Source organism: Xenopus laevis, chromosome 9_10L (assembly GCF_017654675.1).
Source record: "Xenopus laevis strain J_2021 chromosome 9_10L, Xenopus_laevis_v10.1, whole genome shotgun sequence".
NCBI lineage: Eukaryota > Metazoa > Chordata > Amphibia > Anura > Pipidae > Xenopus > Xenopus laevis.
This window is the reverse complement of record NC_054387.1, coordinates 3,194,393-3,221,026: the sequence shown is the minus strand read 5'-3', so window position 1 is coordinate 3,221,026 and position 26,634 is coordinate 3,194,393. Positions and strand designations below refer to the sequence as shown.

General features: G+C 42.6%; 2 protein-coding genes across 7 annotated transcripts; one reads left to right on the top strand and one right to left on the bottom strand.

Moving 5' to 3' along the window:
* Positions 1-738: 738 nt before the first annotated feature.
* On the top strand, positions 739-8,565 carry XB5788060.L (uncharacterized XB5788060 L homeolog). Of its 3 annotated transcripts, none has more exons than XM_041575708.1 (7): positions 739-877; positions 2,417-2,597; positions 2,700-3,193; positions 3,808-3,878; positions 4,034-4,345; positions 6,707-6,953; positions 8,070-8,565. In XM_041575708.1, exons 2-7 carry the CDS (start codon positions 2,467-2,469, stop codon positions 8,321-8,323), a joined length of 1,509 nt encoding a protein of 502 aa, XP_041431642.1. In that variant the 5' UTR covers positions 739-877; positions 2,417-2,466; the 3' UTR covers positions 8,324-8,565.
* A 281-nt stretch (positions 8,566-8,846) lies between these two features.
* On the bottom strand, positions 8,847-20,790 carry sp2.L (Sp2 transcription factor L homeolog). 4 transcript variants are annotated; one of them, XM_018233920.2, is made up of 7 exons: positions 20,614-20,790; positions 17,912-17,980; positions 16,208-17,071; positions 14,746-15,025; positions 10,324-10,498; positions 10,030-10,226; positions 8,849-9,915 (listed from the first exon to the last, which is right to left on the bottom strand). In XM_018233920.2, exons 2-7 carry the CDS (start codon positions 17,972-17,974, stop codon positions 9,815-9,817), a joined length of 1,680 nt encoding a protein of 559 aa, XP_018089409.1. In that variant the 5' UTR covers positions 17,975-17,980; positions 20,614-20,790; the 3' UTR covers positions 8,849-9,814.
* Between the last annotated feature and the right edge of the window lie 5,844 nt (positions 20,791-26,634).

The window sequence follows — 26,634 nt, the reverse complement described above, 5'->3', positions numbered from 1 at the left end:
ATGTGAGGAGCATTACTTATAATTCCCATCTATATTACACACTCAATACCTCCCAACTGTCCCGTTCTCAGAGGGACAGTCCCTCTTTTGACAGCTCAACCCGCAGTCCCTCGTTTGTGCTGGAAAGTCCCGATTTTCTCTGCACTGAACAGGCAGAAAAAGAAACAAAGTTTCTAACGTAATTGGCTTTTGGCAGAGAGCCCAGAACAGCCACAGCTGCAGATAAGATACTTTTGTAACTATTTCTAGATCATCAAATAAGTAATTGTAACAATATAAGATAACAGGTCCCTTGGGAGAAGTCAGACTCACAGCTTAAAGGGCAATTCATCTTCATTAGCAAAACTGGAATAAGTGAAAAAAACACAGAAATGTGTTCAAACTTTTATAACCTGTAAAATGTTGTAAAATGGTAATTAGGGGGTGTGGCCACACATGGGCGACAACTTTTCTGTCCCTCTTTTTATTTCCAAAATGTTGGGAGGTGTGCACACTCATTTACACTGTACTTCACGTCATTCTCGCTCACAAACGTATTTCCCTTCCACGAATTCAGTCAATGAACTGACCTCTTACCTCAGTATCACCACGGTAACGCTTCCGCATGGGTCTGACGTCACTTCCGGTCGCGCTGCAGGCCTGACTGACTACTTGGCGCACTGACGTCACCGAGATTCGCCACAATACAGCTTTACGTCACCTCGGGGAGGGTTCCACAGGCCGTTACCGTGGATACAAGGATGGGTGGGCGGGGCGCTGGGTCGGTTCCTGGTTTCCGGAGAGAAAGATGGATAACCAAAGCAGACAGGGGAAGGGGGTGGGGTCAATTATCTTCCACCAATCTGAGCACAGGATGAAAAACACGGCGGCCAATCAGGTAATAAGCTACTGAAAGTGAGGGCAGGAACTCAAGACCCGGAAATGGCTCCTAATGTAAACAGACACATGTAGGTGAGAGATTTTTGGGGCAGGAGGGAAACGGAATCGCGGAACAGCCAGTCGTGGTGAGAGGAGAGGCCACGGGGCCCTTGGGATGGAGGTGAGTACAAGTGAGTCACATCTCAAGCCCTTTCCCGGTTATATCGACTTGTGTGAGGGACCTGCAACATGGGATTCCTCTCATCAAATGTCTCTGCTGTTGCTGAACTTCAATTTGCACAATCCTCTGTCAGGTGACACGTGGGAGATCATTTAGCAACACACACACAATGGCCATTATTCTTCCTGGTTCCTAGTCTTTCTACACTGCACATTTGCCTCATTAGATTTCCTTCTACATCTTCATCCCCTCCCCCCACAATCAACACATAATCAGGGTCTCATATCAGACACCTCTAAAGGTCCCAAGTTTCACATATGCACAAAACACTATCTATAAAGTGGCTTCTCACTGGGCACAGCCAAGGAAACTCTGTATTCTCACCCGCCTCTCTCAAGTCAGATCCCTGATAGTTGCACATCAGACACAATACTATTGCATTTATTACATGAAATATATAGATTTATATACACTCTCTAGGAGTATTTACATTGTGCTTCAGCAACTATATTCCTATACTTGCAACCGGCTTGATCATTTAATAGTGAGGAGTAATATATTGGTGAATATTGGTTTTAAGCATAAATTCTATATCTTAAAGGGACACTGTCATGGGAACATGTTTTATTTTTTGTTTTGTTTTTTTAGTTAATAGTGCTGCTCCAGCAGAATTCTGTTTTTCAAAAGAGCAACTTCATTTTTTTTATATTTAATTTTGAAATCTGACATGGGGCCAGACATATTGTCCGTTTCCCAGCTGCCCCCAGTCTTGTGACTTGTGCTGTGATAAACTTAAATCACTCTTTACTGCAAGTTGGACTGATACCACCCCCCAGCAGCCTAACAACAGAACAGTGGGAAGGTAACCAGATAACAGCTCCCTAACACAAGATAACAGCTGCCTGGTAGATCTAAGAACAGCACTCAATAGTAAAATCCAGGTCCCACTGATACACATTCAGTTACATTGAGTAGGAGAAACAACAGCCTGCCAGAAAGCAGTTCCATCCTAAAGTGCTGGCTCTTTCTGAAAGCACAGGACCAGGCAAAATGACCGGAGATGCACCTACACACCAATATTACAACTAAAAAATGGTTTAGGAATGAAATTATATACAGTAGAGTGAATTATTTGCAGTGTAATTTAGAAATTAAAACGACACCATAAAAATCATGACAGAATCCATTGAAGCTCCTGTTTTTAAAGACTATATACTGATAAGGGGAATATAACATACCTGGAATATCAAGTAAAGATTTCCAACAGGTCTGGGAATGCCGATTGTAACTGGCAAGCCTATATATACACAATTCTATAATAGGAGCCATCGTTCTCTTACTCTCTATATCTTTGTCGTTACCTTTGTTTTGCTGCAGGTCAGGCACTTCTCCCACTGGTAAAGACTTGCCTATCCCAAGCAGCACCAATGGATCTCGTTGCTGGAGATACGGCCAGGACAGACAGAGAGCTGAGGTTTGACCAATCAGATGCTGCCTTGAGTAGTGACAGCTTCCACGTTCCCAAAAATGGCCGCACGCAGGGCCTAATAACACCCAGGTTTGTGATACTGCTGTTTGTGTATTTTGCTCATATGGCTGTGCTGATTGAAATGACTGGACTGATTGACCCCAGTGGAACTGTATCGCATTTCTATTTCAGTGTTCTTCCAGCGTCCGTCCATCGCAGCGCTGATGAAGACTCTCTCTACAGAAAGCGTCAGAGGACGTCAAACACATCCATGTGCTGCCCGGTACTTGCTCGGCCTCAATCGTCGTCTCAGCAAGAGGCTGTAAGATCTGGTGAATGTACTGCCGGAGTCACATTTAGAGGGAAAGACCAAGGAGCACTTTCAAGTCACGCTGCGCAGGGGGAACACTGTTGGGCTACACGCTCGGGGAGCAGGGTCACTGCACTGTACTCAGAACTAGTCAGAGAGCTGGAGACACAAGTAGCAGAGCTGCATGAAATATTGGCGTCTCGAGATGAGGCCGCTGCTGTGAGAGAGTGGAGGATCCAGGAGCTGGAAGTGGAGAACCAAGAACTGAAAAGACAAATCCGGTGTTTAGAAGAACAGAATGATGAACTGTCCCACCGGAGTCCGGATGCTCCAAGTGATGGGAATCGACTTGTTGGGCCTGAAAGTCATAGTGTTGGTGAGAATTCTGCTCTCACAAAGCTTCAACTACATAACTGTGCTCTTCATTCACCACTTGCAGCTGAGGGTGTGGGAGTTCTTCAGATTTAACAAGGGTCTTAGAGTAAATTAGAATTTGAGTTTTAAAAATTCACACGTTCGAATTTTAATCCCCATAATCCAATGTAAATTCAAATGTGAGATTTATCGCACCTCGACCATGGAAACAGCAATAATTCTAATGTTCGCCACCTAAAACCTGCCGAGTTCATGTACAAGTTAACGGCCGTTGAGCCATTTGGAGATGTTAATAGCCTTCCTGACATACCAGTTTTCTTTTTCGGAGGAAAACTCGATTTGTAAGAACCAAATCAAATATAATTAGAATTTCCAGGTCAGAACCATTCAATCAAATAGTCTTAAATAACCTTCCAGTCAAATTGTGAGTATATTCAAATTAAAAAAAAAATCACATGAATTTGAAATTCGCCCTTTTTTTGACCTCTTAGTCATGCGTAAAGTTAAGAGGTCGTTGTGCACAGGACCCCGAATTACATGACACAATATCACAATCGAAATGCTTTGTTTATTTTCTCCTAAATACTTGCCGTGGTCTTGTCTCTTTCTTTTCAGCTGTCAATGAAAGCAATAGATCTTTCCTGAAAAACTTGACTGGTTTTCTGGAGACAAACTCGACCCCACCAGTAAGTAGAGATCGCAGGGGCCGGCTACGATCAGTAGAGTCAAATAGCCATGTTTGTGATCTCAGATATTCATGTGACCCCTATAACGGGACACAAGGCAGATTATCATTTTTATAAGCAGTATCCACCATTGTTTTGTTTTTTGCTCTTGATAGATGTCTGCACCGCTGACGTCCTCCTCTCCCATTTCATTAACTGATCCGAAATTCACCAGACCGGAGGTTCCCACCTCTCCTGTTATACCACATGCAATAGAGCCAGGACCACCAACGACTACACCAGAGGAGGTTTCCAACTCCCCCAGTGAAGGAATGCTGAGAGTCAGTGGGGTTACCAGCGGCTTTCAGTATTGGATGAAAATGGATGAGAGTGGTGAAAACACTCTCCCAGAATCCTGTGTGCTGTGGGATGAACCTCTACAAGAGACTCTGCCAGATGGTAGTCCTGCCTGGGCTTCCCCTGTAGAGGTTAGTATCACCTGGTAAATAAGTTATACCCACAACAATGCTGATTGGCTAATGGACAGAACCTTTTAGCAGACAGAACTCCAAGGTGGTGAGTATCCAGCACATTCTAGAGATCAGATACATAATTACGAATACGGTTCTACTCTGCATATGACTTAAAGGGGTTGTTCACGTTTAAGTTAACTTTTAGAATGTTATAGAACAGGGGTGCCCAGGACGTCGATCAGGTTCTACCAATAGAACCCGGCAATGTTCCTGGTAGACCGCGATCTGGGGCCTGGCGTCAAGAGTGAGTGAGGCACAGCGGGAGGGCTAGGCTGAAGAGAAGGGATGGCACGAGGGCAGGGAGAAGAGCAGCACAAAGGGGTCGGGGGAGGAGACAAGCAGCACGGAGGGAGAAGAGTAAGGCACGGCCCTGCGTCATTAGTGAGTGAGGCACGGCGGGAGGGCTGGGCTGAAGAGGAGGGAGGACACGAGGGCGGGGAGAAGAGCAGCACAAAGGGATCCTGGGCAGGGGAGGGAGACGAGCAGGAGGGATAGGAGACTAGCAGGAGGAACGGAGGGAGGGAGAGTAGACGAGGAGGGAGGGAGAAGAGACGAACAGTAGGGAGGGAGGTAGGTAGAAGAGACATGCAGGAGGGAGGGAGAAGAGACAAACAGCAGGGAGGGAGGTAGAAGAGACGAGCAGGATGGAGGGAGAAGAGACGAGCAGCAGGGAGGGAGGGCGAAAAGCAGTAGGGAGGGCAGGGAGAGGAGAACAGCAGCTAAATAAGTAAAAAACATAATAAATTAAACCCAATTGCAAATTGTCTCAGAAAATCACTCTATACATCATACTAATACATCATACTAAAAAATAATTTAAAGGTTAACCCCTTTAAGAATTGTTCCTGCAGGCTCATACAGTAGCCAGGGAAGCTGGGGATCCCCCCATTACTTACCAGAAGGTACTTAATGGGCTTGAATGGCAGCAGATCCTCTTGAATTCAGTGATTATAAAAGCATCCAGAGTTCCCAAATATCTGCATGGAGTTCTATACTGTCTATTAACAGTGCTGAAAAATAATACATCAAGTGTAAATAGTCAGTCTGGGTTTTAAGTGGAGAGGGATTCTGTTTCCTGGAAAGTTTATTGGAAGGAAGGAGGAGCAATGCTAATTCAGGATTAGAAATATTTGGGATATCAATTGAAAAGTTTGAGTGCATAACCCACACACTATAGGGCATAATAAAAAGCTCCACAGTTCTGACAGCTTCAAAAACAATTAGGTGGGAAAGTTGTAGAAATATATATATTTCTTTACATCCAGATAGATTTTTTTTCCTTTATACTTTTCCACAGTGAAATTTTCAGTAGATTTCTTTCCTATCCCTTTTTTTTTGCCAACAGAGGGGATTGTAAATCAGTTTCCCAGGCTTGCATAGATTTACAGGGAGTGTCAGGGGCCACTGCAATCCGCTGCGAATATATCTGAGAAATGGTTCCCGATTTATACACACGGGCGACTTGCAATGGGACACAAATAAAGACCCTTCTGATATTGGGCCTTGTGAGGAGTAAAATCTGACTGTAATGATAAGGCGATACGATCATTTTCCTGGAGAGCTGCAAAGGACTTCACCTGTAATGATGGAAATCCAGATTACATATTATAGGAAAACTAGGTTTTTTTTTTTTTTTTGTATAATGAAATAAAAACTACAACAAATAATGAAAACGAAATCAAAAGTTGCTTAGAATTGGCCATTCTATAACATAGTAATGGTGAAACACCTCTTTATGGAGATTGTAAAAGGGGAAGAAAAGCCCCTTTATCGTGAGCTCAATGAATGGGGCTGGTGTTGAACATGCTTTTTCTCTGTTGTTTTAATTAGGAAACATCTATGGTGTCTGTAATTGTACTGAAAAATAACTTGAAACCATTTTCACTTTTAAACCTCCTTGGTCTGGTGAGCAACTGTTTGAGGAGGAGTAGGCAGTAAAGGGAATTGCCAGATCGCAGTTTAATGAGCTGATCCTTATCACAAAGCCTGATATGGTTTGCAGCTTAGGGAAGGGAGGGGTTTATTTAAACAGTGCTGATTATAATAAACACATTTTTTAAAGAGCCGTATAATAGAGATGTGTGTTTTGAATGTACAGATGACATACAAAATGCAATCACTGTTCAGTAGTTTACCATCATCTCCAAATAAATTACTCTAATTACGGGGCAGAATGGGCAAAATGCATTTCCAACACATACTATTTATTGTGCTCATGTTGAGCAATGGTATATTTAAATATATACTGTCCCTATACAGAATGAATGTTTCTCCTGTATTTCAAGCTGCGGTCTAATGCAATTTTCCCTGTTTCAGGGTAATGGTCGGCCTAAACTGGAGTTGGTTCCATCATCTGGGGTATATATTACCTACCAGCAGCTAGAGGACCTCTCGCATATTCCCCCAGACAAGCCTAAACTGATGACACGGAGACTTCTAGATTACTTTTTCTCCCGGGAGACGCTCGCTCGATCATCAGCGACAGGGCAGCGCATCGCTCACAATAACACCACAATGGAAAAACCACTCCGACTGCCAGATAAAGTGGTCACTGCCATCAAAGGTCAGGAGCCGGAACTAACGTGTTCTCAGTACTTCATGTTACGGCTTTGTTTCTGTTTCCCTTTAATAACCACTTGTAAAATTCACCTCCTCCTGGAAGGGCCGGTGTGAGTTCACAGTTTATGGGGTTCAAAGAGCGTGTTAAAGCGCCATCTACTGTGCGTTTGGGGGGAGAGCGCGTCAGCTGAAGAATAAAGATGACAGCTTCGTATCTAGTACAAAGTTTATACTAATATATATAGATATTTGCCTATGGGTGTGTGTAGTTACAGTCTGAGAATATTGTTTGAGAGCCTTGTGCCAGTAACCTATTAAACACTTATTTGATATGGAATGCAGTATTCTTCATGCCTAACTGCCATCTGCTCACACATAGTGTAGTGCACTTTTATATTACCTGTGCTTTATTCCCACTTCCTTTTAACTCTGCGTTAGTTAAGTATAGTTACTAATTTGGATTCGGCTGAACCCCTGAATCCTTTGTGAAAGATTCGGCAGAATACCAAACCAAATCCGAATTTGCAATTAGGGGTGGGAAGGGGAAATCATTTTTTACTTCTTTGTTTTGTGACAAAAAGTCATGCGATTCCCCTTCCCTTAATTTGCATATTCAAATTAGAATTTGGTTCGGCCAGGCAGAAGGGTTCTGCCGAATCTGAAACCTGCTGAAAAAGGCAGAATCCTGGATTCGGCGCATCCCTAGTTACTAAGTCTTTACTTTCATATTACCTGAGCCTTATTCCCACTTCCCGTTAACTCTGAGATAGTTACTAAATCTTTACTTTTATATCACCTGAGCCTTATTCTGAGTAACTCGGAGGTTACTAAATCTTTACTTTTATATTACCTGTGCCTTATTCTGAGTAACTCTGTGTTAGTAAATCTTTACTTCACTGCATAGTAGTTAACAAGGCAGTGTTGTATGCAGCAGTGTGAATGTGAGTTAAGTCTAGTACAGCTTCCAAAATTGAGAACATAAAATATTAGACTGATCGTGGTGATTTTCTCTCCTTGTCCGGCATGGACTGCATTCACCTGTCTGTTAAGAAGTCACAAAATCAACATATATACATATATAATACAGATGTTATAGCTATTTTTTTATCTTGCTCTCTAGCGTACGTTACAAGGGCCTGCGGACGTGGTTGTAACTTTAACGCCGTGATAAACAGCAAGTGTGGGACGTCCCGCCGGGCAGTGAAAAAGATGTCTATTCGGATCGACTGGACGGAAGGAGGAGCTAAACTCTGCCCCCGAGGAGCACCCGGATTACTTGCTCAAAAAGGCCACAACCAAATGGAAAAGACACAAGTACCGGCGATAAGAGGAACTGATCCACTTCTTCCACAATCTGTGCCACAAAATAGCTGAGCATTGGCAGAACTTTGACTGTTGCTGCTTTAAGCCCAGCCACACAGACTTGCCAATGATTGTAGGTCAGGCAGAGTTGGAGGAGGGGGGGATATATTTCACACTGTGGTACAAATCGAATATCTCCCCTTCTCTGCAGCTGCAATAAAAGGTGCTGGGTCCTCGGCTACCCCTGAGTGTATAGACAAGCATGAATCGTAATGCCTCCTGTAAATATCAAATAAAAAACTATTTTAAACGCCTTTCTGAAATTCAAATAAATGGAACGATCCAAGGTAATGTACAACTTGGCCATGGAACTGGCAACCATTGTTGTACTCCATTTCCCAGCACCCACATGTTCCGGGAGGAGGAGTTTGACACCAGTTACAAGGTCATATGTTACAGAGATGGCATGAGTACGAGCATAGCTCTGAAGTAAAACCTGATCTACTTCTTAAATGTAAAAAGGTTAAAGCCTTGTGCCTCCAGCCGCAGAGACTCAGAAGAACAGATGACAAGAGAACAAACAACGACCCAAAGAAGCGTAGTCCCCCTGTAATTTAATAGGTCAGAAAAAGCCAGCCTTGTGGAGCGCTTGGGTAAATCTGTGTTAAGGGAGGGAGTTCAAGCTATAGCTGCCTCAAAAGGAAATCACAGAAGGAGGGGCTTATCCTGTTACACCTGCCTGACCCTTTTTTTTTTTGGCTCCTCCTGAGCAGGATTTTGTGGGGAAAGCATTGCACAAATATTCTTGAACATAAAATGACTGGTAGATGGGAAATAATAAGGCACCTTCCTGCAGGGGGTAAGCAGTACAAAACGGGGAATGTTCTAGCCTGGCTGGTGTCACATGATGCTATTGTGCCTCTCCTTGGTCTTCTGACTCCCAGAAGTCCTTCATAGTCTGTGCAAAATGTTTTTCTCCACGGTCCCTTACAACGGAACCGAAAATGTTGTCTAGAGCAGTGATCCCCAACCAGTAGCTCGTGAGCAACATGTTGCTCTTCGACCCCTTGGATGTTGCTCCCAGTGGCCTCCAAGCAGGTGCTTCTTTTTAAATTCCTGACTTAAAAGCAAGCTTTAGTTGCATAAAAAACATGTATACTGCCAAACAGAGCCTCATGTTGGATGCAAGTCCACATAAGGGCTACCTATACCCAATCACAGCCCTTATTTGGAAGCCCCAAGATCTTTTTGCATGCTTGTGTTGCTCTCCAACGTTATTTTAAACTTGAGTGTGGCTCATGGGTAAAAAAAAAGTTTGGGGACCCCTGGTCTAGAGAGGGGGGTGAGTGCAGGAAGGATGGTTTTACTCTCCTGCTTCCCTCACTACCAATCATTCTACCTGCGCCCCTCCCCCTGACCAATGCAAGAGTATCGGTGCCTTTATCTACTGGGAATCCCAATGGCCAAGCATTGTGTTCCAACAAATTTCAGGCTAAATGACCCACGTGTGTGGTTATGGGGATTCCCAAGTGGAGTTCAATGGTGTGAGTCCGAGGATTGCCATCACAGCTTCTTTGTGGCAAGGTGTGTCTTGAAGTGCTTGGAGACATGGTCGCTCCTTGTGAACCTCTTCTGGCACTGAGGGCATTCAAAGCGTTTGTCACCTGGAGAGAAACAGCAACGGGAGATTTATCTTGTGCCACTAATATGTGTAAGATGGATACAATCTATTCATGAAGAGCTACGGTTACATATGAAGTCACGCCTGTGTCACACACCTGTGTGCGTGCGTGCATGTCGTTGCAGCTCGTCGCTGCGGGTGAACCTCTTAGTACAGAATCCCCAATTGCACACGAACGGCCGCTCCCCAGTATGCAGACGGACATGGGCTCTCAAGAGGGATGTCTTGCGGAACGTTCTCCCACACTCAGGAATGTGACACACGTGTCTTTTTCTTCCAGGGGGGCCCCACCTGCTAAGAGGGAGAGAGGGTCTCTCCTCTGCCCACAACTCGCTTGCGTCCTACCCTCCCCGTCATCCATTGTAGAAAATGAAACCCTTAGGTCACTCACCCCTTTTCACCGTCTTTGCAGTTTGGGCAGGTGCAGGCGACTCGTCTCCGTTTCTCCCCAGGCTGGAGCTCTCCGGACAAGGCCTGTTCCATCTGCAGCTGAATCTGTGAGGGACTAAGCCCACTGATGGCCACGTTACTGCTGGAGACATTCTGCACGCTCAGCTGTGGCTGCCCTGTGTACAGATACACAAACACATATTTACATACAGTGAAACCTTGATTTAATTTTTCCTGCATTTTCCATTTTTTATTTGTGGTTCCACCAATTTAGAATGCATTTCAATGGCTGCATTTCCCTGATTTTAAACGGTGTGTTCACCTTCCAACACCTTTTTCAGTTCAGTTGGATTCAGACAGTTAACCAGAAATAAAGACTTTGTGTGCTCTCTGTGTTAGGGATGCAACAAATCCAGGATTCGGTTTGGGATTCTGCCTTTTTCAGCAGGATTTGGATTCGGTCAGAACCTTGTGCATGGCCGAACCGAATCCGAAACCTAATAAGTGTGGGAAGGGAAATCACCTGACTTTTTGTCACAAAAACAAATTAGTAAAACATTTTTCCCACCTTATATTTTCCCACCACTAATTTGCATATGCCAATTAGGATTCGGTTCGGTATTCGGCTGAATCTTTCACGAAGGATTCTGGGATTCGGCTGAATTCCAAAAGATGGAGTTGGTGCATCCCTACTATGTGTGACTGTTTTTCTAATATTAAAGGGTAAAGTGTAAGTTTTCACCTTCTAAAGCAGCTCTGAGAGGGGGTTCGCTGACTCTTTAACTGTTCTAATTTGATACATTTAGTTGATACAGTTCTTATCTTTGTCCCTGCTGAGCAGAATCTCTGGGTTTCATTACAGGCAGCTGTTAGACTTGATACAATAGTTACTGATACTCCAGAGATGAGAAATGGATCAACTAATTGTAGCAACTAATTGTAACAGTTTAGAGTCTGCACCTGAATTACTGTCAGACTCAAACACCAGAGACACCAACATTAAACTTTCAACTTAGATTTTGGAAAAAAAAAAGGTAAAAAAATAAATAATGGAAAGCAATTGAAAAAGGTCTTTATTTCTGGAGAACAAAAGTGTTGGAAGGTGAACAACCCCTTTAAGTAATGTTTTCCCGGATTTTACATCACAATTTTGCCCTGATGTTCCCATGTTTTTTTACCTCTATCAATGTTATTATTTGTGAAATAAAGAGGTTTAAAATACTAACCAGATGTATATTGTGCAACGGCTCTGCCTGTAAATGGTGAATTGCAATTAGTCTGCCCCTTATACAGTCCTGCACCAATCACTTATTGCTTTAGGTTGTGTATGTGACCGACACGTGCCCCCCACAGTGTTACATTAACCCTGCAATGTCTAACTCTTTATTAACACAGCAAATATTGTATCTCAAAGAAAAACAGACGCCTGTGCTTATATCCTTTCAGTACTTGAAGAAAAAGTTAATTGAACACATTTCCCTGTTTTTACACCTTCCTGGATTTTACATAATTGTTTCCTGGTCACCTGAAAAATGTGAAATGGGGGTGCTATTGTTTAGAAAAGCAATAAAATTGTTGCTGGTTAAAAAAGGCTGCTGTGCGGTTTTCCATGTACAATATTTAGTAAAGCTACAGCTCTACCTACATAACATGAGCACTTGTGTGGCCTGTCCTTAACCATAAAACACTTGTGAAGTTGCCACATTTGTGTACAGATACTTATCTGACAGCTGTTACTGCTGTAGGTCTAGACTGGGTGCTGACAGTTAGTAAATGTGTGCTCCGTCAGCATTCCCTTTAGCAGCAGCTACTGTATGTAAATATAAGGGACTGGAGTAGAAGTGACATGTGTAGACGTATCAGGTAGCCGAGGAAAATGTGGGGAGATTGTACACCTGTCCAGCAGTGATTTTACAGTCTTTAGACTTGTTCAAAGCAGTAAAAGTTTGGGGTAAAAACAAGGTCTACTTTAGAGTCCTGCACGGAACCAACTTCTAAGACCCTGAACCCGCAGCCCGTGACCCGAACCCGCAGCCCGTGACCCTAACCCGCATACCGGGATCCTCAACCCGACCCGCAACCTGCCGACCACCATCAAAGAAGTGATGGTGCTGCAAAGTGACATCATCAAAAGTGGGTGGGGACCGAAACAAGTTTTGTAAAACTTTAAAAGGAGTAAAAAATATAGACAATATTACATAAGATACATGAAACCCGCAACCTGACCTGCAGCTATACCCACACCTGAAAATCCTTCCCTCATTTCGCAGGGTGCCTGCTTTTTTTTTGTGGGTAACCCACGGGTAAAGGACTCTAGTCTACTTATAACTTCCCTAACTTCCCTAACTACCTACTACTATATTTCAAAAGGAGTGATGAAAGTCTGAAGTATAAATGCACAGAGACATATAGACCCTATGCAGAGTGGCTTTCACATGGGTCACTGACACAGCAGAATAAATGAATTGCTGCAGTATCTGTCACATGATTATTGCAGGAAATAAAAGTGCTCTATTGGAGTAATTAGACAGCAATTTGAGCCTATTTACTTCAACTTAATCTGACTGTTTTATCTCCACTTTAATTGCAGAGAACTAAGCTCCCCCCGCAGTTTAAGCAGAGGTAGGGTGGGTGTAGCCAGAGTTCATTCCTTTTGCTAATAAAGAACAGTTACAGTGGATACACAGAGGAAGCACCTCTCTCACATTAACCTTTAGGGTTTTTTTAAAAAATTTCCAAGCAAAGTCTCACATGATGGAGACGGTCTCTCTGCTTTCCAGAGTTGCTGTTACATTACACTGTGAGAGGGGTCATTCGTTTGGAGGGGGGGGGTAGGTGTGTTTGTATTTATATACAGGTTCTGATAGTATTAAGCTCATTTACATTTTTTAACCATATTTAAAGGGGTTGTTCAAGGTTAACTTTTAGTATGCTATACAATGTCCAATTCTAAGCAACTTTTTTAATTGTTTGCCTTTTTCTTCTGACTCTTTGCAGCTTTCAAATGGGGAGGGGTCACTGGCCCCATCTAAAAACAAATGCTCTGTAAGTAAATGTATTGTTATTGTTACTTTTTATTCCTCATCTGTCTATTCAGGCCTCCCCTATTCATATTCCAGTCTCTTATTTAAATCAATGCATGGTTGCTAGGGGAATTTGGACCCCAGGAATCGGATGGACAAAATTACAAACTGTAGAGCTGCTGAATAAAAAGCTAAATAAGTCAAAAACCACAAATAATAAAAAATTAAAACCTAATTGTCTCAGAATATCCCTCTCTATGTCATACGAACAGTTAATACAAAGGTGAACAACCTCAGATTTCAGAAAAAGGCATAGGCCTCCCTTTAAGATTCTTTAAAAGGCTCATTGAGGAGTAACATAGGGGCACAGAATCTACAAACTGCAAGCGAGGCTCTCAGGTTTTCTTGGCCTCACAGTATAGCCTGGTGCAGCGAGTACGTGACACTATAAAACCAAGAGGTTAATACAACGTAGTGATTATACACTACTCATAAATATAGCACTATGCTCCTTTTATTCAGATTCTATTTTTGACAGTACTTTAAAGGGGTTGTTCACCTTTGAGATAACTTTCAGTATGATGTAGAGAGAAAATTTGCAATTAGTTTTAATTTTTTATTATTGAAGAGTTATTTAGCTTTTTATTCAGCAGCTCTTCAATTTGCATCTCAAGCAATCTTGTAACTAGGGTCCAAATTCCCCTAGCAACCATGCATTGATTTGAATAAGAAACTATAATATGAATAGGAGAGGCCTGAATAGAAGGATCAGTAATAAAAAGTAGCAATAAAAATACATTTGTAGCCTTACAGAGCATTTGGGACAGTGACACCCATTTGAAAGCAGCAAAGAATCAGAAGAAAGACAAATAACTATAAAAGTAATGAAAACCATTTGAAAAGTTGCTTAGAATTAAAGTTACTTTAAAGGTGAACCACCCTTTTAAGGCATAATAATAAAGATGCTGCCTTGTGCCTAATATAGAACACACTGCAGTAAATATTATTATGATTATTGTATGTCAATAAAAGGATATATAAAAATACATGTAGAAAGGTAACAGTTTACACAGAGATTTATACAAGAAGATAATAGCAACAGTATCCCAGGCAGGAAGGAATAGGCTTAACTCCTGCTTTGCCAACATGCTACAACAGGGAAACTATTATAATGAATTTTCTGTGCAACTCTAGCTTCAGTTTGTTCTGCTTCATCCATTCACTAATGTAAGAACAGGTATAGATCTGAGGTCTGCTTTGTCAAGCATAAGTGCAAAGGAAATACTGAACAAGCGGTAGTATGTCTCTTAACACACCCTAGGTTTCAAACACACAGTATTAATATTAATTAATCTACTAGTGGTTCATATTTGTTGGCCTAAGGCAACAATAATACACACCTGGAGTGCTGGTAATTGTGACAGGCATCTGCATTGAAACCCCATTGATATTGATGGTCTGTATACTCTGGGCTGCAGCCGTGAGTTGTGTTGTATTCAGGTTAATAAGACCCCCTGCTGGAGCAATTTTCGCCAGGGACCGCTCTTTGCGCATAGGGTTCTTCTTTGTGGGAGTCCCAGTCTGTGTTACTACATGTCCTGCACCAGAGGAACAAGGCTGGGGGGCAGCTTCCTGCATCATTACAGCCTGGACATCCCCTGATGACGTTCGGATGTATAACTGAGAAAGGACAGGAGAAAAGTTATTCTGCTTCAGATTTATTACCCAGAATAACACACTGAATAAGGTAAGAGGAAGTTACAAGAATTAAAGGGGACCTGTCACTTTAAGAAATAATTCCAAATTCTTTTCTATAATGTTAGTGGAGCAAAATAAACCTTACTTACGCTATATTTATTGTTTAAATTTAGTTTCCTTCAGTCTTGGAATTACACAATCACAGCAAGCAGTGGTGGCCACTATTTAGACAAACTGTGTATAACCCCATAATCTTGTATAAACACCAGAATGGGGGACCGAATGCCCATTGCACGGTGCCCTACACTATTATAGAGTGTGAGGAGGGAAGGGGGAATGTGAGGAGTGACATCTAGGGGTAAGTGAAAGTAACTGACTGCTCCACCTCTATGCCTTAGGCATAGATAATATTTGATTGACAGACGCTTGTAGCACCAAGACTTTGGAATAGTTAAAAAAAATTTCCCTTCAATCTAGATTAAAATTATCATAGTAGGGGAATTACTTACGCCAAAGTTTTTCAAACTTTTAACTCCCCCTCCAGAATCTTTATTAGTAAACTGGTGTGCAGCATATTTTACCAGCACAATGGATTTTAATCAGGCTCTTAGATGAACTTTTCTATTTATATAAGTAACCGATCATGAATTTATATACGACTATTAGAATTTATTAATCTATTGCACATGAATTGTTAAATTAATGGTTATAATAATTTGCATTGAATGTAGTATACATATATGAATATGATCGTTGATAATTAGTTAATAAAGAGTCGTAGTTAAATAAAATTTGATGAATTAATTTCAATCTATAGAGAGATTCTTTTTGCTTTAAAATAATTATTATATATTTTTTTCTCACGCACCGCCAGCTATTGCTGACTAAATAGATCATTATTTAAGCAACAGTGTGCACAGCCATTTCTAAATAAATATATTTGATTGACAGCTCAGATATTTAAACACCTTTATAACAGGTATGGATGTTTTGATGAAGAAAAGAATCTAGGTTAGATGTTTAAATTGCAAAGGAGTTTCGTTTTACAGATTTTTATGTGTAGGTGACAGGTACGCTTTAAAGAAATAATTAGATAAAGACTCTAAATTCATAGAGAAGGCAGAAAAAGAGGCGTCAGAGAGTAAAGAGAGGAAATATAAGTACCTGGGTGGGTGTACAATCTTGACTCTGCACTTGTTTCTGTGGAACAGTGGGTAATGTTGCTGAAGCAGCCTGTACTACTCTTAGAGCTTGCTGGGGGATCTGCACTAGTTGTGTATCCGTCTTGGGCTGCATCATTTGAAGAACAGCGTGCTGGCCAGTGCCGGGGCTCTGTACAATTAACAGGTTGTTACCTGCTTGCAAAATGTTCTCTGCTGTAGTCTCGATCACAACGGTCTCCACCTGATCTTGAGAGGGGGAACCAGGAACTGCTACTGAGGGCAGTGGCTTCTTCCGGACTTTTTTGTTCTGCTTCCCTGAGACAAGCGGAGTGCCAGTATCTGTGGTGGAGTCTGACAGATTACTGATGGGCAGTGTAAGGGTGAGGCCAGTGGCAGGATTATTTGGCACTTTAACCAGGGTATTGCTTGGTTGAGGAGGTGCAGGCTTGATGGGCACATGTTTTGATGTGTTAGTGCTGGGGGCAAGAAGAGCTGTCCCACTATCACTTATGAGCTGGATTTGATTACCAAAGCTGTTCTGCAGACCCTGGTTGGTACTCTGTAACGTCTGGTATCGTCCAATCTTGCCCCCTGGGTTCTGGATGGTGAAGATGAGCTGCCCATTCCCTGTGCCCACTGTGTTTAATTGGGGAGCTTGAAGTTGAATAATATTTCCTTTGGAAGGAGAAAACAGCCCAATGCTAGCCTTGCCAGGACTTAGGGGTAAAGGGGCGGGCTTAATAGGTACCAATCTCTTGCGAGCGGGTTGAGGTGGTGTTGCAGACGTCACAGTAGATTCAACAGCCGGGGGCCCAATCTTACTGCATGTGGCTGCGAGGAGAGCCAGGGGTGAGGGCTGTGCATCCTGTTGTCACAAATGAAATAAAAGTAGAATTACACTTCCCATAATAATTTAAAACTAGAAAAAGCAAAAAGTGGAGTACCGTATTCATGGCTAACTCAATATATAATCAGTTCATTACAGCCTGCTCCCCAATAACCCACATACCCCTGTTACCGCCTAGTTTCCTAGCAAATATTATTCAATGACACAAACTATAGAGTAGCTTTGTGTACTCCGTTTCCAGTTGGGTGTTAGGAAAGGTTTAGATAACAGAGGAGCAAATTCAGCACTTGTTATCTAAACTGGTTTAGATGTTAGTGAGATTAGTACAGCATACCTGTGGGTTCTGGGCTGTCTTTAAAGAAGTGAAGAGTCCTGCGTGGGTTCAATCAGGCAGACCCATGCCCCACCCGAACCCCCTGAACTGCAAGCCCGCGCCCCCCAACCCACTATGCTTAGCTACCCAGAGCCACTACCAAACCCAATCTGCTAATAACTTACGTCCCCCCGACCCCGGAAGTGACGTCACATCAGAGTATATTCCGCTAGTTAGGGCAAGCATTTTTACCCAAAAGAGGGTCCAATCCTGCAATGTAGCCGGGTACCCACACAATCAGGCAATCACAAATTTCTGCTTAAAACCCGCCACATTGCAGGTAATCTACAGGTACCTGACCCGATGGAGGACTATAATACACATCACTCGAATAGTTATTTCCCCATCACTAAACTGCCTTCAGAACATGGTCCCCCAACAGCAGCTAAATAATGCCCATGTGCTCCACTATATGCACCTGCTATATACTCCACCTTCTTTATACTACATATACTACATACTACCTGCTATATACACCTGCTTACCTGCCCAGAACTGGCAGCTGGCTGGAGGTACTCGCTTGGACTCACGGCCGCTGTGGCAGTCATACTGGACTGGAAGAAGAAAAGGTTGTTACTTAAAAGTCAAAAATGGTCGTACTACTCACGAGACATGACTGACTTCATTATAACTTACAGGAGAATGAAAGATCTTAAACAATATACACATAGCAGAGAGTCATCTAGCACTGTTAATACAGGACCTGTTATCCAGAAAGCTTGGGACCTGGGGTTTTCCGTATTCAGATCATTATACCTTAAACCAACTATAGCATCATATAAACATTAAATAAACCCAACAGGATTGTGTTGCCTCCAGTAAGGGTTAATTATATCGTAGTTGGGAACGGGATCAAGTAGAAGCTACGGTTTTCCCTGATTATTTTCCAAAATCAGGGAAAATCTACAGTGTTCTTCTCAGACCATTTTAATAGATGGATTGGCATCCACCTTATGTGTCATACTCAAATTCTTCTTTCAGAAGCCGGTAGGACTGCAAACTGCTTTATTTGCACACAGTCCTGTTCTAATAGGGAACACATAATTATTTATTTTCTGCCCATTTAATTTTCCTGGGGGAAACATCTTACCGTATATGTATCTTATAGGGGGGCTCCTTTCCTAGCAGATGTATTAGAGCTCACTCAAATAACTGATTCCAGTACAAACAAAATGTAACAAAATAACTGCCTTTTGCACAAATCCTGCATGTAGAGAGACATGATGTCTGGTGATTTTAATAGAGTGAGCTCTAATACATCTTCTAGGCAAAAGGAGCCCCCCTATAAGATATATTGGATCTAACTGTCAGTGAATATCAGACACCCAACCAGTGACAGAACTAGGTGGGGGCGGGCCGTGCAGCCGGGCCCCACCCCCATCATCGTCCGTGCGGCTGCAGCCGAATACAGTGGCGCGCGTGACTGCCGGGGGGCCCTGCTGGGGTGCGGACCTTGGCCCAATTTCACCCCCTGCTCCCCAGGTAGTTACGCCACTGCACCCAACTCCTGAATGAAGACAGAATGAAGAGAAACAGATGCTGAGAGAGGAATAGTGAAGATAAACTTGATTATTTCAGAAACAATACAGGATATTTAATTGATTGTATTTAGAAAGTTTCTTATTTCAGTATAAGGAAGCTTAAATTTTCATTTCAGTGATATTTCCCCTTTAATATGTTATAGAATGGCCAATACTAATCAACTTTACAATCAGTCTTCATTGTTTAATTTTTATAGGTTTTTAATGATTTGCCTTCTGCTTCTGACTCTTTAAAACTTTCAAACAGGGGTCACTGACCCCATGTAAAAAACAAATGCTCTGTAAGGCTACAAATGTATTGTTATTGTTACTTTTTATTACTCATCTTTCTATTCAGGCCTCTCCTATTCATATTCCAGTCACTTATTCAGATCAATGCATGGTTGCTAGGGGAATTTGGACCCCAGCAACCAGACGGCTGAAATTACAACTGGAGAGCTGCTGAATAAAAAGCTAAATAAGTCAAAACCCACAAACAATAAAAAATGAAAACCAATTGCAAATTGTCTCAGAATATCCCTCTCTACATCATACTAACAATTTAAAGGTGAACAATCCCTTTAAGCTTTTATTACATTTTCATTTCTGCGATAGTTCCCCTTTAACATGTTATAGAATGGCCAATACTAATCAACTTTACAATCGGCTAAAAAAACAAATAATTCCAATTATCTTTTCAATTGTCCATTTTTTTTATTTATTTTTTTTTATAGTTTTTGAATGATTTCCCTTCTTCTTCTGACTCTTTCCAGCTTTCAAACAGGGGTCACTGACCTCATCTAAAAAACAAATGCTCTGTCTGGCTACAAATGTATTGTTATTGTTACTTTTTATTCCTCATCTTTCTATTCAGGCCTCTCCTATTCATAATCCAGTCTCTTATTCAAATCAATGCATGGTTGCTAGGGGAATTTGGACCCTAGTAACTAGATTGCTAAAATTGCTGGAGAGCTGCCGAGTAAAGACCCTTTCCAGCTTTCAAATGGGGGTCACTGACCCCATATAAAAAACAAATGCTCTGTAAGGCTACAATTGTATTGTTAGTTACTTTTTATTCCTCATCTTTCTGTCCAGGCCTCTCCTATTCACATTCCAGTCTCTTATTCAAATCAGTGCATGGTTGCTAGGGGAATTTGGACCCTAGCAACCAGATGGCTGAAATTGCAAACTGGAGAGCTGCTGAATAAAAAGCTAAATAAGTCAAAAACCACAAATAATAAAAAATGAAAACCAATTGCAAATTGTCTCAGAATATCCCTCTCTACGTCATACTGACAGAATATCCCTCTCTGTATCATACTAAGAGTTAATTTAAAGGGGGAGAAGCCCATTAAGAGGGTGTGAGTAAAGCAGAGAACTGTGGGTAATACATCAGTCAGTGAAGTATTTCCAGTCAGATATTGATCAGGTCTGGGAGAGAAATAGGCGGGACATTAAGTGAAATGCAGGAGCTGAGGTAAATAAGAGTAAATACGTGACTAGTAGAAGTACAAACAGAGGAGACATTTATGTTCCACTTGAGCAGTGTGTGTGGGGGTTTGAGGGCTGCTCTGTGAGGAAACGGAAACCTCAGGAGATTTGGAAGAGAAACTTTCCTCAGAGCCGGTGTTACTGAACCCAACCCGCACTCCCGAGTCGCTACTTACACGCCCCGCACCGCTGTTAATCGCGAGCTCCTTGGCTCCTGTTTTACAGGAAATCCCGACGTCACACCCCGAAGTCTCATCGCGCGAGGCTACGACGGCACGTAAGCGCGATGACGCGTCACGTCGACGCCTTGAGGAGGGGAGTGACGAGCAGGGACGGCGTAGCTGAGTGTTACGTAATCATAAGCGGCTGGTGGAGGCACGAGCGCCATGTTGTGTTTGTCGCGCATTGTCAGGGGTTTTCTGGGATCTGTGGGCAGATTTTTTTTCACATAATGGTTCATTAAAGGACGTTTTGTGTGAAAAACAAGAAAGTGTCCGTGCATTATACACTTATAAATATAGAAAGAATGTGCTTAAAGGATCAGTAAACCTTTAAAATAAATGAATGTAAAACTGATGAGGGGGCTATTCTAAACACTTTTGCAATGTACATTCATTATTTATTTTGTTTTGATTCCAAGATATTAAGGAATACATGTGCTGTTAATATGAATGAATTTTGCTACAACAGAGCCACCTGCTGGTCATTTTCCCACCAGTCTGACCAGCAAGTAGTCAAGGAAGTTGTCAGGAGAAAGAAAGAGGCTGATGTTCTTCTGCTTAGGAAAGATGTGAGAAAGGTTTCTAATTTTATTCCTAAGCAGAAGAACATCAGAGCATTGGTAAATTTGTAAAAACAGCCTTGGCAGGTGTTTTACCAGCTAGGCCGGTGGCAACCTCGCATAGGGGTGGGCAGCTAAATAATTTCACTTTCTACATGTCACTGCACATGCACTCCTCACATTCTCCCTCCCTCCTCACTAGGGGTAGGCAGAAGAGGCACGTGCCTAGGGAGCAAAGGTAGAGGGGCACAAGTTACGTACCTCTTCTGACGCCTTCCCCTACTTCGGACCGTTGTGTTGAGAAGCTGTGGCATTTCATGCGGTGGTGCGCTCTTCTCATGCGCACTCCTGCGTCTTTAGCAGTTTCGCGGTTCCTCACCTCATGCACACTTCAGCGCATGCGCAAGCGGTGGGGGCAACATAGTCGGCCGGGTCGATTTTGGCGTAATGCAAAGCTTGACTTAATAACAGTGTCCACAAAATGGCACCTGCCTGCTGGCTGTGATTGTGAATTCCAAGACTAAAATAAACAAGTTTGAAATAATTTAAATAGTGAAAGTGAAGTTTATTTTGCTTGACTAACATTATAAAATAGGTTTTGGAATTATTTTTTAGGGTGACAGGTCCCCTTTAAAATAGTAGTGATTCTAGCTGATTTATTGAATATTTCTGCAAAAACCCTACTAATCCCGCCCATCTGTTCCACTTCCTGTTGCCTTCTTTCCCAGGCTGTGCAGGGGATCGGAGACACTCAGCTCACTGCACTGTAGGACAGGAACCAATCAGCAGTAGGACCTGACAGGGAACTGAAGCCTGTCTGTGCTTGTGTGACTGCAGGGCTGTGATTGGTTGTCCCCTCCTACTGTGCTTCCATTAGGACACGCCCACCCCTGATTTGAAACTAGGATAGGGACCGTAGCAGATTTTTGGGATTATTGGGAGCTCCAATAAAGGGGGCGTTTTTGAAGATAATATTAAGCTTAAGCCCCAAATAAAACCATCACTATGTATAATACATTATTGCATGTGTAGGGTAGCCTGTCCTGGTCAAAACTTACTGATTTGGAAAACCAGCAGGATTCCCTAAGATTGACATGTCATTCAGCCAATCGCTACATCATAGTTCCGCCCACTGACCCACCTGTGTGACCACAACCGTGCCCAAAACATCCCCATCCCACCCCCATGACATTTTTGGCCCATCCCAGTGGGGAAGGATGGCAACCCCAGTGTCAGACTTAGATGCCAGGGGCCCACCACAAAACCTTAGACTGTGGGGCCACTTTCCAAACCCTTATTCCTCCTCAACCTCTTTATTCTCCTAGTTTTTTATATCTACTTACTGTACTCTATTCTTCCATCATTAATAAAGAATGACCATGAATTAGGCCAAATATTTAGAAGCAAGAGGCCCACTGACACTTGGGGAGTTCTCCTGGTATCCCAATGGGCCAGTCCAACACTGGGCAACCCGACCTATATGTCTCCTTTAAGGAGAAGACAATGGGTGAAATTCACCAAAAGTAATTTTTAGGCTGTTTTTTTTTAGGATGGATCCCAGTTTTTTGTAAGTATTTTTTTTTTCACAATTCAGGGACAGAGCAAGGGCTCTTTCAAGAAAAGACATGGTGTAATTGACCAAAAATAGTCTTTTACTCTTCCTTTCTTCTGATTCTAAGTCAGATGTGTCCAAATTCCCTGTCGGTGCCGCAGCAGAAAAATGTGGGCGTAGGTGAAGGCCTGAGCTGGTGGAGGTTTCCCCTGTTTCACGGAGGAGTTCGACCACAGAGTCTTTGGTATGGCCAGAACCAAAGGTTCCACCAATTGAAGATCAAAGCTCAGCCTCAATATCTGAATCTCTTCTTCCTCTGAATCTTCTGAACCTCCTCTAGGGTGTAATGGCGGAAACTGTATTCGCAGGAACCACAGCGATTCTCAATCACAATGTATGGACGTGCTATACACAGTAATAAATCCTTCAAGCAGCTAAACTTAGCGGGCGTCTAAAATTATGGAAACATTAGCAGAAAATGACGTCTGTCGTAGAAGCTGACACTTCAGGGTTCATCGTCGGTCAGTTCTGATGCAGAATGCGCTGGTTTTTATGCTGCCAGGTAACCTGAATTTATTAAGGAAGGAAACCTCCTTTATGATGCGCTTCTTCTTTCCCCTTATAGCTGCCACTTTGTAAGGCTTCAAATTCCTTTCCAATTCTGATAGCAATAACCGACCAATAGAGGGAGCTGGGACTCTACCAAATAAATTAAATTAGACCTCAGTTTAGAGCTGTGCCTGGGCACAAATCCACAGTTATAGCCCATATATAGTGAATAAAGTGCCCCCTCTTGTAAATTATAAGGATATTATAAGTTACCGAGGAGTTTCATGACCATATAAAAGTACGAGGCCGAAGGCCGAGTGTTTATATACAGGTCATGGAACTCCGAGGTAACTTCTAATATCCTCATATTTTACAACAGGGGGTACTTTATTTATTATAATACACAAGTTTCAGTGAGTCATGTGACAGAAATGACATCAGAACTCACCGTTTATAACTGATGACATCAGAACTCACCGTTTATAACTGATGACATCAGAACTCACCGTTTATAACTGATGACATCAGAACTCACCGTTTATAAGGATATACTTTACAAGATATTCATGGCTTTTGTGTATTATATATGAGATATCCAACTGTTGTGAATGATCAAAATGGCATAAAATAACTTTTTTTTTATGACATTCTTTATAATCCACGTGAAATGAAAAAAATGCACAAAAACTTTTAACTAAATGTGTCGTTTTGTGCCGCCCATGAGCAAAAGGTGTTAACTCCGGGGGCCACACCAACGTCATTGTGGTTAGTAGAGTGGTCACCACAAGCTGTGAATGTAAATAGGTGCTAAGCGCTAATACCCCACTTGTGGTATGATATCATGTGGGTGCTGGCGTTCTCTTCATGGAAGCGCCAACATAATAAATATGTGAGTGCGGCACTGAAACAACAGGATTATCATTTATCGTAAATAAGGCGCCACTATCACATTTATGATAATAATATGTCCTGCTCTTGGTCGTTTTTTTATTGGTGACAGGCACATCCTTTTTCTGTATCTTTTAGATTGTAAGCTCTACCTCTCCAACTACTCCCAGCCGCTGATGTCATACATGCTCCACCTAACCTGCTCCATGCATGGAATTGTCACCCAAAGCAATTGGGCAGGGGCGTGAGAGATAGGGTTTCCACCATATCTCCAAACATTTTGGAAACAGAAAGAGGGAAAAAAAGATTTGCCGCGAGGAGCGCAGCAACATTTTTGACCACGCCCATATTTGTGGCCGCACCCGCTAATTACCATGTCCATTTTATTGGTAGGTTATGAAAGTTTGAACACATTTCTGTGGTTTTTATGTGTTATTAAAGTTTTGCTAATGAAGGTGAATTGCCCTTTGAACTGTGAGTCTTCGTTCTTATCTAAAACTGTTACAAAAGTATCTTAAGTATGTGTTCTGGGCTCACTGCCAAGAGCCAATTAAGTTAGAAACTTTGTATCTTTTTCTGGCTGTTCAGTGCAGCAGAAACTCAGTACAAATCCGGAACTGCGGGTTGAGCTGTCAAAAGCGGGACTGTCCCACTCATAATGGGACAGTTGGGAGGTATGGTTGCCACCATTACCCCAATAAACTCCAGGGGAGGCGAGGCCATGACGTAAAGGGGGGTTGTACAGTGGCGTAGTGAGGCGGGTCACAACATTGTGGGGGTGGGGCTCTGTTACCATGGGGCGGGGCTATGACGTGGAGATCAAAGATTGGCTGATTGCTGTGTCAATCTTGCCCAGTTTTCCTAATTTGGGAAACTGGGCAGCCAGTTTTGACCCGAACAGCCCTTCAAAAAACTGGGCTGTTTGGGTCAAAACCGGACAGGCGGCAACTCTAGTGAGAGATGTGGCCAAGGTGCCCTGGGATCACTTCGGATACAGGGTGGCACCTTTGTCAGAGCCCTCTTCTCTACTGGTATAAGATTTCATGAGTAATCTCTATGTTTGATATATCTACCCTTCTGCTGTACAACTCTGTGGAATATGTTGGTGCTCTACAACTAGTGATGGGCGAATAAATTCACCAGGATCGAATTCGATGCGAATTCCTGTGTTTCGCCCCCGGCGGATAAATTCGCGAAACTGCAGCAAAAATTTGGCCGTGAAAATTCGCTGGCGTCAAAACCGGCGCGCGTCAACACTATTCAGACGGCCGTTGACTTTAACATCGGTGTCAAAATTGATGCAGGAGTCAATTTTTGAGTTTTGCTAATTTTTCGGCAAAGCGGATCGGGAGAAATTCGCCATCAATATCTACAACATATTTTAAAAAACAAACTGAGTCCTGTGTATCCATAGGTCCATCAAGTCTAACAGTGCCAGACTGGGGGGCTCGGGACCACCAACTATACCCCTGCTGAGCCTCAACCCCCTTCTTCCTCTTGTGGACAAGGCTTCACACAGAGAGTGGGTCTGGGCCGACGGAACCCACGAGGGCCGTGGCCCACCAGGTTTTTTTCCCAGTCGGACCCTGATTTAGTCTAAGTCCCTCCCTGTTTCTACCTCATTCTTCTTTATCCTTTGCACCCCCTTCCTTTTCCTCTCTCCCTTTCTATCCCCACCCCTGGGGAGAAACCAGAATACCTAATTATTTAACTACAACCCTTGTGACATTTTTGTTTTACGGCAAACAATCTTGTAAATGTGACAATTATCTGTTCACACCTACAAAAGCCAATAAAACCTATTTTTAAAAACAAACCCAACGTGCTGGATGCAGCCATCGTTTCACGAAATATTCAAACTATTTCTAATAATGGCTCTTATTCAATAATATAAAATATTTGAATCCAAAAGCTGAATTTTACCGGAAATCTGCCGAATGTGCCAGTGACCCCTAGCAGACAATATGCTCCTCACTAGGAAGTTTACACGAGGAGTCTGGGGGTGATGGGATTTGTTACATGTTATAGTTCCGCTGCTACATGTGGCTTTGATGTTGAGAGGTTTAGGGAACATCCCGGTGCCAGCCCAGACTTGCTGCGGATCCGTATTCCATGTTTGGTGGAGGGGCAGTGACTCGCGGGATTGGGAGAAGCAGTGAGATGATCTGTACTTGGCATTATGAGCACAATTATCTTGTGTAGTGGCTTTTATGAGCTGGAAAGGATCCAAGGCTTGACTGTACTTTTTATCCCGACCTGTAAAACATAATGGGAACAGAATTTTACTTGCCACCCTTCATTTAAAAAAAGAAAATCCAATTGGAGATTGTAGTTTCTGGAAGAAAATCTTACGGAATGGGAAGCCAGAAAAATCCAAATACGTGAAACTGCTGTTGCAGAGTCGCTGTACTGTTAAGCCGGCCATAG

Excerpts from the sequence above, each read along its gene's own strand:
- sp2.L (XM_018233920.2), bottom strand. The coding sequence starts at position 17,974 with ATGACTGCCACAGCGGCCGTGAGTCCAAGCGAGTACCTCCAGCCAGCT. Across the intron at positions 15,026-16,207 it reads AAGATTGTACACCCACCCAG|TTATACATCCGAACGTCATC; the intron begins GTACTTATATTT and ends GTCCTTTCTCAG. Across the intron at positions 10,499-14,745 it reads CACAATTACCAGCACTCCAG|GGCAGCCACAGCTGAGCGTG; the intron begins GTGTGTATTATT and ends ATCTGTACACAG.
- XB5788060.L (XM_018234528.2), top strand. Across the intron at positions 3,194-3,807 it reads GCCTGAAAGTCATAGTGTTG|CTGTCAATGAAAGCAATAGA; the intron begins GTGAGAATTCTG and ends CTTTCTTTTCAG. Across the intron at positions 4,346-6,706 it reads CCTGGGCTTCCCCTGTAGAG|GGTAATGGTCGGCCTAAACT; the intron begins GTTAGTATCACC and ends TCCCTGTTTCAG.